Below are 19,604 nucleotides of genomic sequence, written 5' to 3' on the forward strand. Positions count from 1 at the left end.
AGCATAAAGCAAAAACATACTTGCAATTGAAAGGTGTTTTTTAAGCAATGTCCTACCTTACACTTTCCTGCTCGGTGTGGGTTATCTGGTTACCATAAACAAAATATAATACCATATAACAAAATATAACCCTAACCCAACCCAGTCTTCACAATCCAACTGGGCCTTGGAATCCAAGACTGTTGAGCCACAGTCTGCTGGGTGCCAGGACAGAATAACACGGGGAACGGCTGGTGTACTACATTTGCAGATATAACTTCTTCTCCTTTTTCCTGGAACTGTAGACCATACATATTCTGATTAGCCATGACCAGCTGCCTAATATTTAGTAAATCTAACTTTTATTGTGTGAGCCATCAAGGCATGCCTCCAGTAAACTGCTAAGCAGATTCTCTAAATCCTTCCTGTACTGTAGCCTGTTATTCCACATCCCACATATGGTTGAATGAATTGAGATTTGGATTGAGAGGAATCAGTCAGCAACAAGCTTTAGGTAGTTGTGAAAGCAACACCCTCAAGGTTTCCCAGCAGAAAAATACCTCCAAAGTATCCTACAGCATCCCACAGGAAAGTGATGAACATACGTCGTGTAAAAGAACAGGATTTATCACACCAGGATACCTTCTTCCATTTCTCTATGACCCATTGGAGGAAGATGGTAGTAGCCTAGCATAGTCCCTTTAACTACTCTAGATAAGGCCATCTGATATATTTTAAATGCTGTAAATTTAAATCTATCTTTTGTTAGTGGATACAGGTCTGTAGATACACAATAAACTGTGTGTTCCGAAAGTGGAAGTGAAGTGATTGTCACTGTGATACACAACACATCACACGGTGCACACAACAAAATGTGTTCTCTGCTTATTCCTTAGTGAGCATTGGGCAGCCATGACAGGCGCCCGGGGAGCAGTGTGTGGGGACGGAGCTTTGCCCAGTGGCACCTCAGTGGTACCTTGGAGGATCAGGATTCGAACCGGCAACTTTTTGTTTACGGGCCACTTCCTTAACCGCTAGATCTGAGATCTGAGATTATGCCTAAGACGTTGCCTTTTTCAGCAATAGTATTACATTAGCTATAGTAGCTTTCTATTGACTCAGTCAAAACAGGCCACCCACATCAATGAGCCATTGGCCTTCGTTCTCTTCACCTAAATACTAATGTTATGGATGATCAATGTACAGGAATGAACCAGAATAGCTCTAGTAGCTACAGAATAGTGTAGTCATGCCAGGGATTGCACAAGACGGGCCTTGCTTTATGACGGGATTTTTTGTGAAATAAACATTTCTTTCCCCCTTTCCTGTCAGTATCATCCAGAGGAATGCATCACATCACAGCAAGCCCAACTGAAGTCTATTTTAAGAAGTCTGTTTGCTGTTTGCATACACCCCTCCACTATCCCTTGGGGTCAATGTTAACATTAGCGGACCATTCATTCACACTGGCCTCTATATCTGTGTTCCATTAGCAGCACCCACGCAATCTCTCCTTCCCTTCTACGTCTCCATCACTCTTTCCCTCTCTGGAATGGCTGGAATGTCAGGAATGGTCAAGTCATGGATAGAGGGAATTTCCCAGAAGTAGTGAAAGAAACAAAAAAACATAACAGATGTCCGAGGGGTAAAGGATGAACACTTATGAATGAGGCCGAGGGCAGGAGGGGAGGGAGGAAAGAGGTTGGAGATACAGTAGATGAGTGTGTGCTCTCAGTTGTTGGTGCACGGCGGTACGCTGATGAGAGGCCAGTGTTACTTAATAGCTTTGAGCTGATCAATCAGGCTGACGCCGACCGCTGATGACTCACTGATCCCAGAGCAGCACATTTTTGCTTTAATGCACCTTTTGTTTGACTTTCTTCAGGGATAGGTTGGCCCCAGATTTGCAGATAAAGGATTTCAGTGACCCCTCCTGTGTGTTCCAGCTGAACTGAGTACAGTAAATGGGAACTGGAGCAATTCGGCCCAGACAGAGAGAGACAGAGCAAGAATTGCGAGAGAGGGAGATCAGATTACCAGACCGCCCGGACAGTTTTCCTCTGTTGCCTGGTGTTACATCACTGTTGAAACTCCACTGGCCATTACTTAGCACATGCCTCCAAGACACCAGCCAGATCCAGACAGCGCCGGAAGGACAGGAACTGAGATCAATCATCTCTATATATGGGCTTTTAGACAACGGGTCAGGAGTTACATAGTTGTAGGCAGATCAGAAGGACATGGCTGCATTTGTAAAATCTGAGTGAGCTCCCAGTTTGTCTACATCCAACTCTCCCCCAACTCTCTGATAATGCAAAATTCCCAAGGGATTGGGGGAGAAATGTGATGTGTCATAATCCACTTATGAGATGAATGCCGTCTCTGCCGATGTTGACTGATGTTGACAGTGTCTGAAGTTTCCCTGCTGAAAGACGTGATATTTATGAGTAACACTGACACCCTGTAATTTCTCCAGTGAGGAGCGCATCGCACAGGCCCCGTCTAATGATGTCAGACATGTTTCCATGCTGCCACGAAACAATTAAAAGACAAAGACCACCTTTCAATAGGCAAAAGATGAGGTGCAAGTCTGAAAGTGTCACCCACAGTGAAATTGGCACACATGCATGTATTTCTAAGCATGAAGAAAGTGTGAAAAGTGTTCCTTGTGGGTGTGATCAGGGGTCGAACGTACACTGGCGACAACAAGGGCGGTACAGCGCGGTGGGTGTTTGCACAGTAGGGCCAAGGTAGTGCTGACTTTGGAACAGGATCTGTTTTAAGGTGCAGTGGTTGTACCCAGTCCTACCCACAGAGATCAGTGGAAGTAAAACGTTGTAGAGAGCAAGTGAGACAGAGCAAGAGACTTCACTGACACTAATATGGAAAAAACCTTGTTTGGAGTGAATGCACGGGTAAATATTATTCTTCCTGGGTATTACCACTCTGAAGACCTCTGACCTGGCAGTGAAAGTGCTGAGACAAAAAGCTCAAAGACCTTCTGCGTCTTCAAAGTGAGACTACATAAAATAAACACTGCCATCAGATTACAGCCGAAAACATGGAGCAGTGTTACTCCGCCTGAGCTTGGGCCTCCAATGTTAAGTGTGGGGTCCACTCAGTCAACATCATGACGCAAAACGGAACAAGACTCCAACAGAAAACCTGGGTCTGAGGGCCCAGCCCGCGTCACCCCAAGCCTGAGAAAGAAGTGCAGGCCTGCAAGATGGAGGGACAGCGGAAAGGAAAGACGGAGGGAGGGATGGATGGAGGGCGGCATGGAGAGAAGCAAAAAGGAGGGGTAGACATTTTGGAAAAGACCACCAAACCCAAATCCATTGCTGAAGGCCAGGGCGAGGCCAGACCCTGGAGGAAAAAAAAGTGAAAAAAGAAAGAAACGAGAGGGAGCGGGAGAAGCCGTCTCTGAGGCTTAGAGGCTAACCCTACTAACCCCACTAACACAGGGGAGCCTCATACTGGCTGAAATGACATCACAGGGCTCTTTTATAAGCCATACTTCGGTGACGTAATTGCTCTGAACTGAGGAGAAAATGAATCTGTCCCCAGGGGCTGCCTGGGTGTTTCTCTTGCCCCAGGTCTAACCCCAAAACACACCTCCACATGGGGAAACACATACACACCATAAACATAGAGCGACCCCTGGCACAAGCAGCAATCACACAAGTGTGTGTACATCGCATGCAAATGTACACTCACTCAACCTCACACTTGGCCTGCCCAAACCAGGAGGCATGAAGATGTAGGTAAATGCACACGCTTATTTAAACCTATTAAAAGTCACCTAGAAAGCATGAACACACACAGGAACAACACACAGACACCAACTCCCCCAGAGCAGGAAACCCAGGGCGCCGGGGTCTGACTGCGCGCTCTGTCTGAAGTCGCATGTGATGCAGCCTGCTGGCATCTGCTAGCGAACAGGGCAGCCAAGCGAGAGCAGACAGGGACTGGCTGGCTGCTCCGGAGAGTCCTAAATGCTCATCCAAGGTGCCATGGTCATCAATGTCGGAAATAATAATAAAAGTAATAACAATAATCATATAATTATTGTATAACATTATGACCACCTGCCTAATATAAGCAAGGTACCCCTTTGACTGCCGAAACAGCTATGATTTGTCATGATTGGTGCATCTTGGTATGCTGAACATAGGTGGGGTGATCCATGGATCAGTCAAAATGCAACCCACACATGCTCAACTGGAATGAGATATGGAGAACTTGGACACAAGTCAACGACTTGGCGGTGAAGTGAGATGAAGTGATTGTCATTTTAACCATCACCCTTGGTGAGCAGTGGGCAGCAATGACAGGTGCCTGTTGAGCAGAGTGTGGGGATGTTGCTTTGCTCGGTGGCACCTCAGTGGTACCTTGGTGGCTCGGGATTCGAATTACGGGGCCACTTCCTTAACTACTCAGCCTCCACCGCCCCGGAAACATCAGAAGGTTGGCAGTGGACACATTTCGTTGTGTGCTGTGCTGTGTATCACAATGACAATCGCTTCACTTTCACTTCACTTCACTTCACATCACTTACCCACTAGGCCCGGTAGGTCCTGACCACTGCTGCCATTTTACAGATGCTATGACCCAGCCGCCTAGCCATTACAAAAAAGTTCACTTGCTGCCTAATACATTCCAACAAGAAACTCAATCTTATTCACCTGACCTGACAGTGGTCATAATGTTATGGAGGATAGGTATATATCCACCATAGGCTATGGCCATGCTTGGTTATGCCACAGCTAGCAACCATGAAAGAATGTTATAATACCTTTAATGTGTCTGTGCACTGAATGCAATGGGGCAGGATGAGGAAACTAGCATGCACGATAGCTTTCCCTGGCGGGTAAAATATGGTGAGCATGTACTCCACTCAAAGAAATTATAGCACCAGATATTTTGGCATGGCACCAAAATCCCTTTGTTAGGATGCTGAAAATACCAGATTCCCCACAAAATAGTATTTACTGCTCAAAGGGGGTTTATACCAGGAATTTCCAAATACATTTCCCAACCAGAAACTGTACCTGCAGCAGTTCTAGAAACAGAAGCACACTTTCCAATAAAGGACTGTAAAAAAATATGAGGCAAAAAGTAAGCCGAGCCTGGCCTTGGACTTGACCATTGTTTTGTACGCCTCATAGGGGAAAACCGTAATGAACAACAAGCCTGGAGATCAGGCAACTTGTAAGCAGATTGCAGCAGCGGCGAGAACCCATTGTGTCGCCCTAAGTGAATACACATGTATGCACTTTAACACGCACACAAACACACACACACAACACTGACTCAGCTCTTTAACAGAAAAAAAAACAGGGTCTTTGAAGATGGGAAGAATCTTTCATTACTTGAGAAATGGCAAAAAAAAAAACAAAAGAGGACGGAAATAACATGGCTGGAATAATCAGCCTATTGTCTTTTTTTCGGCAAACCTTCCCCTTTCAGAAAATAATTGTGAGGTCCTAATTACAGAGAAGCACTGCGGCAGGTGTGGAAATTTGCACCTGGAAAAGGTCTGAGTGTGTGTGTGTGTGTGTGTGTGTGTGTGTGTGTGTGTGTGTAGATGTTCTGTAATGGGGCGGAGTTAGGACTAGATGTTTATATATTTCCAGTGCTGATGGGGCCCTCTGAGAATATATTTAATGTTTAATAACGGTATTAACATTACAGTTATTTAAATGGGATTGTATTAACCTCTGTGTATATGTGTGTGTGTCTGTGATAGAAATTTGATCCCAGCGACAGACTGCCCATAATGGAAGACAATACTGCCACAGTGAGAGAGAAAACCCGAAATAGCTGGCGGCCACTCTCACTCACGAACCGCACAACCGTCCAATCAGACAATTGATGGAGCGCCGACCGCACGGTGATTCAGATCGACGGCTGACTGGTCGTAGACGTGATGACGTCAGGCGCGGCGTCACCAGATCGCGCGCTCCTTACCGTAACGCAATAAGCGGGAGCGAATGGCCGGAAAAGAGGAACCGTTTTCTACTGTCCCGCCAAAATCTTAAAGGGGGACGGAAGACACAACAAGAGGCGCGTCTGTGGGGTGTGACGTCATCACAAGTCGTTCAAACGCAGCGACTTCCTGTAGGTGGCCGAGGTCAGGATCATCTCCACGACGAGCGGCGACGTGGGCTCACCTCCCCACTGTAATAAACATCCATACACATGCAGGGGAGTTCTGGGGAACCTGTCATTAATAAATCGTCACGATGCTGTCGTGTGGTGCTTCTTCTCAAACAAACGTGATCAGCATTGAGTCTCCGTTGTCAGGGATAATGCAAATTGGGATTTTTACATTTATTTGATATGTGTGTGTTAAGTGTTTTAAAAGCTTAAAGTTATTAATGGTTGCTTCTTTTACGCCATCCAGCGTCCGCTTCCGGAAGTACAGGCATTGGAAGCGGCTTTAATCACACATTGATGGACAGTAATTTTTGGCACAGGTTTATTCAAATATGTGAATATACATGTCAATAAAAGTGAAAAAGGCAATTAAACATGGAAGCAGTCACTGTAGTATGGTCAAGATATTTTAACACAGCTTAGCACATATATAACAATGTTTGTGATCTTAATGTTGCCAATACCTGTGGAAATGATTCCATGGCAAAGTTGTAAAAGGTTATGCAGTTTTTTTTTATTTTTCAATCAACCATTGCATCCAGGCATTGGTTCAGGAAATACATTTTGTAATATGTGATTTTTTTTTATTATGAAAGACATTAGACAACATACTACGCAAGCCTTCAACAAGAATGGCCACGCTCTTCATGTGGAATGCGCTCTAGGTTAAAGCCTGGTCCTCTGATTGGCTGGCAGTTCATCCTGATCAAGTCCCCACAGGAAGGTGCGCAGGCGAGTCATTTCCTTTTGCAGCTCAGGGCTTGGGATTGGCTGAGTGAGGTCCAGTCGGGGCGTCTCATTTGGAAGAATGAGAGGAGGGTGGTCCAGGAAGCTTTCAAAAATGTCTGAGAGAATAAGCAGAAGTTGTGAGATAACTCAACGCCCATCAATGCACAGGCTAATGAAGCAATTTCCTTCGGGATCAATAAAGTTTTCTGGTTCTGATTCTGATTCTAATACATTACTTAAACATGCATGTTGCAAAATTACTTAGAGCATTGGACTGAATAGAACTGAATATTTAATTGATTATAACAATGACTATATATATAATGTCACTAACCTCCACTAAGGTCTGTACCAAGAGGAGGTGCCCAGGAGGAAGGTGGAGCTCTAGCTGGTCCCAGCTTGTAGTGGGTCAGGAGGTGATGGAGTTGAGCAGGGCTCAGCAAGGGGTGGTCTTCCTGTAAGCTGGACCATGACGACTGACAGGAGGAGAGTAAGACAGGAGGAGAGTATGTAAGATGTAATCACGTGTGCCTTTGTTGGATACTGGGAGTGGTTAGCTGTACCTGGATAAGGCGGGTTTTGGGGATGCACAGGAAGTTGACAGTAACTGAGAGTTTCTTGAGGAACTCTGAGGCAATGTCACCCAACCCAGCACCCTGTAGCCAGTCCAGAACCAGGTCCAGATTAGTGCGTATCTGGACCGCTCTTGACCAAGAAAACAACCCATCTGTATGAAAGAAGTACAGAGTGTATGTAATGCAGCCAGCAGCCTCGAATGCAATAGACCCATTTTCACATCCATTGTGAATAAATACAACACAAGTACAACAGTGACTTGTGTTGTAATTGATTCCTGAACCCTCACCTCTCTCCAGCAGGGTGTTGAGAAGAGATGTGTTGGTGAAGAAGAAGAGGTAGCCGAACGTCTGGGAGGTGAGAGGAGGAGAAAGACAGGCTTCATGGGACAGCTGCAGGGAGCAGCGGTACACCTCCACCAGGCCGGCTACCGTGTGGGGAAGGGCAGACACGTCGTCTTCCTCTTCTCTTTCCTCAGCTTCTCCATCTGCACCGCTCTTTTGCTCCTTTGCTCTCATCTTTTGCTTTTCTCTCTCCTGGCTGGAGAATGGATTGGTGTCCAGAAGAGCAGGCAGTAGGGAGTAGAGGGTCTGAGAAAAGCGATAGACAGGAGGTTAAATACAAAACATTTAAGCAAATCCATATATTGGGTAGAGATGGTCCTTTTTTTTAAAGAGTTGACCTTAACAAATCACCCTTTACCTTGGTCAGGTGGTAAACGCACTGCTGGAAGGTGTGCATAATTACATCATCAAGTTGCGCCAGCGCCTCTGAGCAGGTGTCCATCTCAGCGGTTAGGACAGGGTCACCGGGAGCTGATCGGAGAAAAAGGAAAATATCCGATTAGCTGAAATGTCCCTATACGTTTTTGTTACAGGAATAAAAACCAGCAGGTATATTAGTGCTTGTTTTGGCTAATAAAAAGGACAAAACTGCAGAGATAGCGGCATATTGAGACAAAACAGCACTAGAACACGAGTGATAGTGCGAATTTACCTAATAATGCTTATGTTTTCAACAGGAAGAACAAGCACATTTCGGTAATCTCCAACTCACCCTCAAACTCCCACTCCTTCTCCATGGCCTCCACCTTGACCTGAAAGAAGTTAAGCAACTCAGTAGCGTTTGACATCCAGAACATCAGCGGACGGAGGTCTGATGCCAGCTTCTGCACGGTCTGGGCGCTCAGGTCAGCATCAGCATCAGCAGAGCTGCACAGAACAAGACCTCATGCTGAATGAACTCAGTGTGAATTGCTTTGCTGCAGCCTTACTTTACTTATGTAACTACAGATACTGCGGTATATAACACCATGTACTCTAGGTTAAAACCTTCACTGTAGGGTTGTGTACTGCCTATGACAGTATCATGCTATCAAGTTCCTATTTAGAACATTCAGACTAAATTAGATTGTTGTGGAATTCTGAAAGGTTCTCCACAATACAGAACCATGAACTCAGACAAAATATGTATACGGCTCTACAACAAGCTCTTACTTTTGAGTGGGATGCTTGTCACCAAATTCTTTGATGTTGTCCTGAAAAGAATGCAAACCAAAGAGAAGAGAAAGAGATTAGAACCGATTGGGCTGAATGCTGCGGAGGGAACGTCTGACTGATTCCTCTGCACAATGACAGCACATTTTCCGAAGGAGTGGAAATGACATCAGGCTACCTCTGTTTACAAACTGCAGTGAAATGCCAGTGAAAGGCCATCTGTCTGAGCTGCCTGTGAATCTGAGACTGGTATTTTCAAGGAGGCAAGTCAAACATGAGTAGGTCTTCAGTGCATCCATCATCTGATCTAAGCTGTTTATGAAACCTCTGAGGTTTTCTCTCTCCATTGCATTTCTTGGCAGACCATTGAAAGGTACTCCCTCAGCTCAACAGAAGAGCGTATTCATCTAAATATACTTCGCGTCAGAAATATATACAGTCAACTTGCCCAATATTGTGATGCAAGCAAAAAATGTTAAAAACTCTCTTGTGAGCAGCTTGATGTCATCTGTGACCTTATGCAATTATTTCACTACTCTGTTTGTTTATTCATTTCAATACATGCATGTAAAACTACACTTTTTATGATAATCAAAATCTGATCAAAATCTGGTTTGCTCAGAACTTTCTGACCCCACTCACCCATACAATTCCTTTGATTTGATTGGCTGCTTTCAACAGAAGTTGGGGTGTGAGGGCAGGGTCCAAGAATTTGGAGGCATAATCAATCATGACTGACAGGAGATAAGCTGGTGCCAGGGCCCCGCACCCAGACTCTGGGGTTGAATTCTTGGAGATGATCTCCTTAAAAAAAAAAAAAGCTGTTAACTAGCTAAAGTAATGTTATTCTCTTTGTTATTCTGAAGTGAACTGAAGCAGCCAAAGCAGGTTTTACATATGCAGTACAGTAGTACAGTATCATGATCCTGTCAGATTGTCTGTCCGATGCGCTGCTTACGTCCGTTATCAGAATAACAGAATTCATTTCTTGATGGAGCAGAACCAGTGGCTGCTGTTTGTACTCCCTCACTTGGCAGCCTCCTCTAGTGAGCTTCCGTTTTTCCTGCAACAATGTTAATGTGTCTTGGCAGACACCTCAAGGAGAGAGTTAAATGCCATTAGCCCTCCATTAACAATGCTCACTTGTTTTAGCGGCCCACCTGTGCCAGGGTTTACAGACAGCCACAATGTTCACTTGTCTCAGGCCCTCACCTGTAGAAGCGTGTCAGCATGTCGAGGCTGGAATCTCAGCACGGATTCGCTGGTTCCCAGATACACTCTCAGCACTTCCTGTCGGTCCACCACAGCTCCAGGGCCACAGGAAGTGGATAGGTCTGCCTGCCAGGGCAGTGAGAGCACGAGCGGAGGTGCAGGGGTCACTCGGGGATCACGGTAGAGGAAGAGGAAGTGGGTGCCAAGGCCCAGCAGATCCCCAGGCTTTAATGTGGTCTCCCTGTACAGTGCCACTCCGTTGTGAGTGACTGCTCCCCCTCTGAAGGGACGCACCAGTGCTGGGAAATGAAGTGTGTAGGTTTGCTTATGTGACAGTTCCTGGAGCTCCAGTCATGTATCTGGCCAGAGAACCCCATCACCATGGCACACTTACCTTGCCCTCGAGGGTGGTCAGGAATGGCTGAGTCTCTCCTGACCAGTAAGTGTCGTACTAGGAGGTCGGGGGCAGACAGGAATGTGTCCACTTTTAGGGGCCTCTTCCCTTTCCTCTCCCTGTCTCTATCCTTCTCTTGCTCGCGAGGAGTTGGCTTCCTCCCAAAGACGTGTGTGTGCCCAGCCATTATGTACAACACAAAGTCCTGGAGAAATAACACGGGAATAGAAAGAGTGGAGTGCGGGAGAAACATAAATAGAGGAAGAAAGTTGCCTCTTATCGCCAGTGTTTAGTGGTTGTGATAATCTAGATAAGGCATGAAGTGTGTTACAGTTTTCCAGAGGGAAGGCTGTGTGAGGTCATTGTGCACAGTGGCCAGGCGTAGACACAGGCGCTCTGTGGTGTCATTGTGTTGCTCGTTTGGCCATTGTAGCGCCTCTCTATAGCTGTTTTGTGCTTTTTGCTGAAAGCGAGGTGCTCTGAAAAGTAAGCAGGCTGAGATGGTATGTGGAGATTAGAGCGATGCAGGTATGATGTCATGTGCAGAGCCTGATGGCATCTCAGCCGCATGTCTGGCCTTGCCTTGCTCTGGTCATAGCCCTGAAGCAACAGGAAGTAGGGCCGGTCTGTGGGCGGGAGGATCAGGCTCTGTGACATCATTTCCAGGTCACAGGCGGAGACGTCCTTCTCCTCATCCACTGCCTTGGTGCGTCTGTTGGCTTCACCCGTAACCTTCGAAGTTGTGACCTTGTATAGATAAGATTAGACTTTAAAAGCATGCTGCTTTTCATCCTATATACTCAGCAAGTCAGAATAAATGATCAGTTTAGATTTTTTTTAGTTGTCACTTACCTCTGTAGGTTCCGTTGCTATCATGCTAACAATGTTCTTCCTATCGGGTGGACTTCCTCCGTGGCTAGGGTCAATACCAGATCTGCGAGGGTCATTGGTGGTGCTGTTGCCTTGGCGACGCCTTAAGCTAAGGTTCATGTCGCTGATGCTCCTCCTGAGTTCAGTGTTTCGTCCACGATGCCCTCGCTCACGTTCGTCTTGGCCTCCTCCTGAAGCCATTCGGCTCCTCCTCCAACGGACACCTGTTGCCCCCAACAAAGCAAAATGATGTGCCCTGTGTCTGATGTAACGTGGTTTTATTAACAGTAAGTAAAAGCTAATATTGTCCTGACTGGCACTGGTAATATGCAGTGCAGCTGTGTTCACAATATCAGATACATTTTGTAATAATTGCAGTCCAACACATCCACTCTGAATAGCAGGAGTCAGTTTGACACAATTTAATTTCTTACCCTGATAATTCTCTCCATCCTTTTCTCTTTCTTTCTCTTTTTCCCTCTCCTCCCTCTCATAGTCCTCTCTGCGCTGGATTTCAAAGCGCCTCTCAAACCCTTCCTTGGGCCTCCACATGTCCACCAGGAGCAGGGGACATTCCCAAGGGGCCACACCTCTGCGGCACTCAGTCTCCCATTGGATGGCTCCATCTGGTGTCTGAATGGGCTTTCCAATTACATCACACAACAGGAAGTCCTCGGGGGAATATTTCTGGAGAGCTGAGCAGGTGTAAGAGGAAGTGAGTAAATTCAGACAAACAGACTTTCATAAAGAGACTCTGCCGTTGCCATTGTTTCACCAGCCATGTCATCTAAGGGTAATTGCATGTAAACAATGATCTAACAGAAACAATATATTTATGAATTATACTACGGATATTGGTCACATGTTAATAGCTGAAAAACAGACAGCGCAAATGTGAACAAATATAGAATGAGATTAAACAGCCAGTTTCAAATATTATAGTTGGGATAAATGAGTGAACCTCTTGTCTCACCCGAGTCATCTGTCTCTGTCTCTCTTTCCCTCTCGATGTAGCGGGTGATGACCTGAGCAATGAGCTGCCTGGCCGTGGAGTGGATGTTGGCCAGCAGGCTGCGGTAGTTGGCCCCGCTGGAGAGGGCGTCGCCATAAATTTTAATAAGCCCTGGGGCTGAGGACGAGGCAGGGGGCAGGTAGTGGTGAGAAGATGGAGCAGCTGAATGTGCCCACAGTGCCCGCTCACAGTCCCCCACGGCCTGGTCACGGTCGCTGTTGGAACGTCCCCTCAGGAAGAGATGGGACAGGCGTTTGGTGCGAGACTGAGTGCCGGCAGGACGGGGCCGCAAGAAGGCTGGGGATGGCGAGGGGCATGGGGAAGGAGAAGCCAGGGAAGGTGTGGAGATAGATAGAGAAGAGGAAGGCGCTGAGGGGGCCTCATGGATGGAGGCAGCATCTGAACTGGTAGTGGACCTTAGAAAAGGAACAGGAAAAAATTACATTAGGAGAGTCCACAAATAAATAGAACTATATATGTTCTGATAGTCATTGTGAAACACTGCAGCACAGCACACAACAAAATGTGTCCTCTTTATTTAACCATCACCCTGAGTGAGCAGTGGGCAGCCATGACAGGCGCCCCCGGGGAGCGATTACATTACATTTACGGCATTTATCAGACACCCTTATCCAGAGCGACTTACAATCAGTATTTACAGGGACAGTCCCCCCCTGGAACAACTTAGGGTTAAGTGTCTTGCTCAGGGACACAATGGTAGTGAGTGATATTTGAACCTGGGTCTTCTGGTACATAGGCAAGTGTGTTACCCGCCAGGCTACTACCAACCCTTTGTGTGGGGACGGTGCTTTGCTTAGCGGCACCTCAGTGGCACCTTGGCGGATCGGGATTCAAACCGGCAACCTTTCGGTTTCACTTCCTTACCCACTAGGCCACCTCTGCGCCATTGTGTACACTATTTAATTTCTGGGCCATTTAATAATGTCCTTGTTTTTTAAGCAAACGACATGAATAGAAAATATTACAACATATTATAAATTACATAATAACTGACAAGTTAGTTAAAAATTACATTGTAACCAATCCTGTAAATTTTACCAATGCTGTAAAATGTAGATCCATAACAAACTCTAGGTGCAATGTTTTTCCAGATGTGCTATGGTGACTGTAAAGGGATTTTCTAAAGAATATCAGTAAGCATTTTAAGAGATACACTTGCATTTGTAAACACAGCATTCCACTAACAATACTAATTGTTACTGATAAAGTTCCTCACAACATGGATGTAGATATTCCATTATTATCAGACATTTCCAGCTACATCAACGTTGTCTGGACTGGAGTTTTGATCCATTTGATGTTGTTTATTCTGGCAAAACAATTGTTTTCAAATGAGGATATTTCTAAATGTAAATTTCCCACTTGTGGGACAAAAAAAGATCATCATATCTTAAATATGACCCTATCCTTTTGAATAGTAGCATATAAACCTTTAAAGGTTTAGTATACATTAATAGTTCATTGCACTGTATTTTCCAATTCCAATGGTGCTTCCCACCTCCTAGACACTTTAATTTTTGGGTGTTACTTACATTCGTGGCATTGTTATCATTGTAATCATCTGTCAGAAGTACAGAAGTTAGACTGAAACAGCATGGGCAGGAACTGGATTAAGAACCTCCACATGACGCAGTGGCCATTGGTACACTGGTAGAAATGGGCAAATCTCAGACGTCACACACACTTATGCATGTTTTCTGCTTAGGCCTTGTGCGACAGCAATCAGAATTTGAGCCCATTGTGGTTTGCTTATTGGATTTTGAAAACAGTGTAATCAAATTTACCAATTAAGCAATAATGTTAGCAGATAGGAAAATGTAATTGCAGGATATGAAGTAAGAATAAATTAGATCATATACTTATTGTCCAAAACTCATTTAGAGAGCAGGAGCTGATCTGGCCACTTAAAGAGCAGTTTTACCTCAGTTTTACCTCATGATAATATCAGGGATATTTTATTTTTTTTCCAATAAAAACATGCAGATGTCTGATGGTGTGGTGTGTGGGTAAGCAGATAGGACATCCAGAGGACTGACTTGACTGAGGCTGCACTGGGCCAGCGAGCTCCCAGTTTGGCAAAGTGTTTACGGGGAGAATTTATCCACAACCCCACCGGGAAATGGAGCTTCCTGAAACGAGGACTGCCAGATTCCTCCATCTGAAAAAGGAAGGTTAGACCAGCCTGAGACATTTCATACGTGTCTATGCTTGAAATGAATATGAAACAAGTATATTTTATTACTTTTCCCACAGCAATAAGCTTTCAGTGATTGAATCAGCGCTAACGGCCAACTTTGAGTCATCAAGAAATTGAAGGTTGAACCTTTATTTCTGCAGTGAGTAAGATTTCTTGAAAAGACAACAATGATTTTCCTTCTTACATTGGTACTTAAAAAACATCCTTTGTCTAAAACTGGACTGTTTAGGTCACATCGGCATCCTGTGGGTGGAAGACAAGAATGCCTAACAGTTAGCAACATTCCATTCATTTATCTGATGCTTTCAATCAGAACAAATTAATATACACAAATTACAGTCCAAACGTGACATCACAGGTACATTTCTGCCCGCTTTATTGCAGGGGAAATCCATTCGAGTGGCCAGCTATTCTCTTCAAAGCTTCTGAACAAATGCAGAATCTGACTTTTCTCCGTCAGCACAATGTGTGCAGGTACAATATTAAGTTCATGTGCAAAGAGTAAGAGGCAGAAGCAGCAATTGTGAATGAGAATGTAAAATACAGAAAGGAAGATGTGGAGGAAGTAATAAAGAAAATATTAATAAATATAATAAATAAATAAGATGTTTAGGGCTAGACTTACCAACAAAGACTGTGTAAATCTGTTTCACTGTTGTCCTAGAGAGGATTTGTCTCCCCTTTTCTTCTTTATCCTATATTACTTTTTCTAACTGCAGAAAAATTATAAAATTCCATTTTTCAAATGAACTTCTGATGCACTGTTGACCACACTCTTCTGTTGATGTGTCTCCTTTTTTATACAGATTCTGTAACCTCTCTTTTGCTTTATCCCTTCTCCAAAAAGACTTTGCCCTCTCCCTCTTTCTTTTCTCCCTCTCTACGTCTATAGATAGAGACGCAAGCCCATTGTTCTTAGTGACAGAATTTCCTTCCTTCACACTGGACACCACCTATATCCTGAGAGAGAGAGAGAGAGAGAGAGAGAGAGAGAAGGAGAAAGAGAGGGAGACTGAGAGGAAAAGAAAGCAAGTGCTACACTGTTGGGAAAATTAGTTTTTTCATGCCTAGATACATACAATTTTAATTCCCATAATTGACATTTGTACCAAATTGCTAAACACAATATGAAGTGTTGGCCCCATAGTCTCATGCTGAATATCAGTGAATATATGGCCACTGTTATGGCCTGAGACCTGTTAACCTGTTAAATACACTGATGAACAGCACTGAGTCATCAAAAGATTCTGCAAACTTCATGTACGGATCAAATTATATTGCATTAAAAAAGTTTAGGTATGGTGTTACACGAAGGATCAGACTACTTGGGGAAGTTATGTAGATCATACTGTAGTTTAGGTGTATATTTTAAAACTAACCAGAAAAAGTATTAACTAGCAGCACACTGTACACTGTCAAATATTTATTAAAAAGAGGAAAAAGGAAACCCAGCTGGAGAGGAAGTTGGAGTGAGAAGGACACCTGTGACCTTTGAGCTTGTCTACCACAGGAAAAGAGATGGGGGGACAGGAAAAGAGATGGGGGAAGAACAGAGTTTGATCAATTTGAAGCCTGCTGATTTTCTTTACCTCAGAGACACAGAAAATTATCTAAAAAGTTTCCTTATCCTGTTAGCAACATTACATTCAACTCAACGAAAAGTCCGGTCTCATAAGTTGAAAAGACATGAACAGAAACTCGCTTTGGGAGGCTTTGAATGCTCCGTTATGTCAGATGCTGCATTTAGAAAACAAATAAGCCCCATTAAATCCAGATATTGGTGCAGAGTATGAGCCTACAAGACCCAAATCTGTAATTTACAAAAAAAGGTGATGTTACATTTTCTTTAAAACCAGGTCCCACACAATACTACATTATTGATGTCTAGACCCAAACATTTTAGGGTCACTGGTCAACCCTCGTATGTCTATAATTTACACTTATGATAAGTTGATCTGATTTCACTGAAGCTAAATCTAAGCTATCCCTTCATCTTTAAAATGTATGGAACAAATAGTAGTGTACAATATAAAATATAGTTTTCGGTTCATATATACATACGCATACATATGCATACACACACACACACACACACATATTTAAGTATATGCATATGTATATGTGTGTAAATGTGTGTGTGTTTGTATACAGTACAGGCCAAAAGTTTGGACACACCTCATTCAATGTGTTTTTATTTTCATGACCATTTACGTTGGTAGATTCTCACTGAAGGCATCAAAATGATGAATGAACACATGTGGAGTTATGTACTTAAAAAAAAGGTGAAATACCTGAAACATGTTTTATATTCTAGTTTCTTCAAAATAGCCACCCTTTGCACTCTTGGCATTCTGTCGATAAACAGTCTTGATGGAGTTCCCAGAGGTGTTTAGCGTGTGTGTGTGTGTGTATATATTTTTATAGAAATAGATTAATATTGCCCTCTGTCAGCCAAGAAAATGGCCCACGGATGTCCCGCCCCTTTCCGAGGCTCGAGCGTCCCACTTCCTGTGGCTACCCATAATGCTCCGCGGCCCATCATCCTTGGGAAGGACACTGAAGTAAGGGCGATTTTTCAGCTGCTAGGCCTTCTTTGCGGTAACGTCCCACATCTGCAGTATTGGCAGTCGTTGGTGTGTTTGATTGCGTGTTACGGTAGTTAGACGTGTTGTGCTTGGTTTGTGCGGAACCGTTTCCCATGAGAAGGAAATTTGAAAAGCTAGAGAACTTACAGATCGGCTGTAGAGCTAACGGCTAGCATGCTAGCTGGCGAGCTAACCTAACAAATATCCCAAGACGTTGCAAAGACGCGACATCGAAGCGATCGCGATTTTCAGTTGTCATGTCCACGTTTGAAATGTTACTTGTTTATTTCCGTGCGTGTGTCGGCCAGCTGATCGCCAGCTGCCCGTTGTCCTTCTCGATAGCGTGATTTACCAGCGAAGGGCAGCACTCCGCGTCTTTTCACACGGACGAGGATGGTCCAAGGTCGCATGTCAGTGGGAACCGTCTTCCACGCAGTCTGCGTCGGGACCGACGTGGTCGTGTTTGGTTTCTTATATCTTGTGTGTGTGTGTTTTCGTTTTTCAGCGTGTGCTGAAGGGCTGCGATAATACGACACGATGGCAGAAGCTGTGGAGGAGAAGATAAAGAACTACAGGACGGCACCTTTTGACGCCCGCTTCCCCAACACCAACCAGACGCGGAACTGCTATCAGAATTTCCTTGGTACGCGTTTTGCTTTCTCAACACAGCTGTCCTCCTCACCTTCAGCTTGTCACTTCCAGTCTTCAGGTTCAAGCTGTGGTTGGTTTGTTTGGTCTGTGTTGAATCTCATAACTTTTGGGATCAGTAATAAATGCATTTTTTTTAAGTCGTGGCGTAAATGTTTGCTGTGAACAGGTGGTGGTTCTGGGCTAAGTTTGTTTCTTGTAACTCTGCCGTGTTGTCTTGACCTTCCTCTTTCCTTGGCCCTGTTCCCACAGACTACCACAGATGTAACAAGGCTCTGACCACTAAGGGCCAGGACACATCTCCTTGCGAATGGTACCAGAAAGTGTACAAAAGCCTTTGCCCCATGAGTTGGGTAAGGCCAAGTTTGCTCGCCACTGCACGTCCTTGTGTAGACGCCATCGTTTTCATTTGTTGTAATGTGGTGTGTTAATCCAAGTTTGCTTGTCCAAAATTTCCCCCAAACCCCCCTCTTTTTTTTTTTTTTTCCCATTACACAATGCACACAAGTATGGTGGTTTTAGATTATAAATTGAGTTTTAAGAATGTGGATCTGTGCTGAGGTAAATACATTTGATTTCAGGTATCGAGTGGCACTCCCTTTTTTTGGTAGTAGTACAAGTTACCTGCCACCGTTGTTTTAATTATGCAAACCTGTGAACTTGAGTAGGTCCCTAAATCTGTGGCTTTGCAATCACTGATTCGAATGTTCACTGTCTGAACACTTCATGACTTGAATCAAAAAATGTGTGCTTTCTTTTTCAGGTTGAAAAATGGAATGGCCAAATTGAAGATGGAAGCTTCCCTGGGAAGATCTAAACTGTCTGATTGGATCCATGTGTAGCAATACTCATGGTATTTAAACATAAAATTGGTTTGCATTGCTTAATGTTTTCATGGAAAGCTTGTTGTGACTTTATATATAGTACCTTGTGTTAAATTTAAGTCACTCTTACTTCCATGTTGGTTACTTAATAAATACGCACAATTTAACCGTCTTTCTCCTCTTTATTTATTTATTTATTTATTTTTATGAACTCTCCGTATGTGTCTAGTCTCTGGTTTAATTTACTAGGCTGTTTAATCATGTTCCTATCTAAATGTTGACAGTGCCTTTACAGATCAGGGTATGGTTTGAAGCGGTAATTTTTTAGGTCTATAATTAACGTTTTTTTTTTTTGTTTTTTTTTTTGTAAACACCCTTGCCAGGAAACATTTTATTTATTTTTGTGTTTGATCTTCTGGCTAAAGTGCCATTTCTACAACTTGACTTTATTTTAATCATATCACTAGTTCTGCTTTTGTGTGGGGAAACATTGCCATTTTAGCTATCTACTGTCCCCTATACAGCAAGATGAGACAACGAGACTTCAGTTGCAGTAAAAGAAACAGTTTGAACCGGGATTACAAGCCTTCTATAACCACTAGGCCACCACTACCTCCCCAAAATGACACGAAATAGGCTTAACAGCATATAAACAGCAAGCTCTCACTTGGATTATGCAGCACCGGCCAGTGGCATTATTTACATTTACTGCATTTATCAGACACCCTTATCCAGAGCGCCTTACAATCAGTAGTTACAGGGACAGTCCCCCCCTGGAGACACTCAGGGTTAAGTGTCTTGCTCAGGGACATGATGTAAGTGGGGTTTGAATCTAGGTCTTCTGGTTCATAGGCGAGTGTGTTACCCACTAGACTACTACCACCCATCACATAAGTGCAGAG

At 44.1% G+C, this 19,604-nt stretch overlaps 2 protein-coding genes and 1 long non-coding RNA gene across 8 annotated transcripts; 2 read left to right on the forward strand and 1 right to left on the reverse strand.

Annotated features, from left to right (window-relative positions):
• Positions 1-6,523: 6,523 nt before the first annotated feature.
• Positions 6,524-15,575, reverse strand: rasip1 (Ras interacting protein 1). Of its 3 annotated transcripts, XM_028981192.1 has the most exons (17): positions 15,271-15,575; positions 14,830-14,888; positions 14,485-14,606; positions 12,389-12,843; positions 11,850-12,110; positions 11,398-11,639; positions 11,128-11,292; positions 10,546-10,750; positions 10,152-10,450; positions 9,582-9,743; positions 8,940-8,980; positions 8,500-8,654; positions 8,146-8,258; positions 7,733-8,033; positions 7,431-7,594; positions 7,202-7,343; positions 6,524-6,983 (listed from the first exon to the last, which is right to left on the reverse strand). In XM_028981192.1, exons 3-17 carry the CDS (start codon positions 14,604-14,606, stop codon positions 6,805-6,807), a joined length of 3,006 nt encoding a protein of 1,001 aa, XP_028837025.1. In that variant the 5' UTR covers positions 14,830-14,888; positions 15,271-15,575; the 3' UTR covers positions 6,524-6,804. The 3 variants fall into 3 exon arrangements, with proteins under 3 accessions (XP_028837025.1, XP_028837024.1, XP_028837026.1); XM_028981191.1 differs by lacking the exon at positions 14,830-14,888; XM_028981193.1 differs by lacking the exons at positions 14,830-14,888; positions 15,271-15,575 and adding an exon at positions 14,691-14,770.
• On the forward strand, positions 13,214-15,392 carry LOC114790819 (uncharacterized). Of its 2 annotated transcripts, XR_003749871.1 has the most exons (5): positions 13,214-13,581; positions 14,432-14,619; positions 14,702-14,784; positions 14,875-14,917; positions 15,030-15,392. It is a non-coding gene; the product is annotated as an uncharacterized LOC114790819 (long non-coding RNA). The 2 variants fall into 2 exon arrangements; XR_003749870.1 differs by having other exon boundaries at positions 13,214-14,619.
• A 1,557-nt stretch (positions 15,576-17,132) lies between the features above and the next one.
• On the forward strand, positions 17,133-18,874 carry cox6b2 (cytochrome c oxidase subunit 6B2). Of its 3 annotated transcripts, none has more exons than XM_028981195.1 (4): positions 17,133-17,206; positions 17,736-17,873; positions 18,131-18,231; positions 18,642-18,874. In XM_028981195.1, the coding sequence occupies exons 2-4, from the start codon at positions 17,768-17,770 to the stop codon at positions 18,693-18,695; spliced, it is 261 nt and encodes an 86-aa protein (XP_028837028.1). In that variant the 5' UTR covers positions 17,133-17,206; positions 17,736-17,767; the 3' UTR covers positions 18,696-18,874. The 3 variants fall into 3 exon arrangements, with proteins under 3 accessions (XP_028837028.1, XP_028837027.1, XP_028837029.1); XM_028981194.1 differs by having other exon boundaries at positions 17,158-17,243; XM_028981196.1 differs by having other exon boundaries at positions 17,178-17,278.
• Positions 18,875-19,604: the final 730 nt, after the last annotated feature.

The sequence above is a fragment of the Denticeps clupeoides genome, chromosome 5, assembly GCF_900700375.1.
Source record: "Denticeps clupeoides chromosome 5, fDenClu1.1, whole genome shotgun sequence".
Classification (NCBI taxonomy): domain Eukaryota; kingdom Metazoa; phylum Chordata; class Actinopteri; order Clupeiformes; family Denticipitidae; genus Denticeps; species Denticeps clupeoides.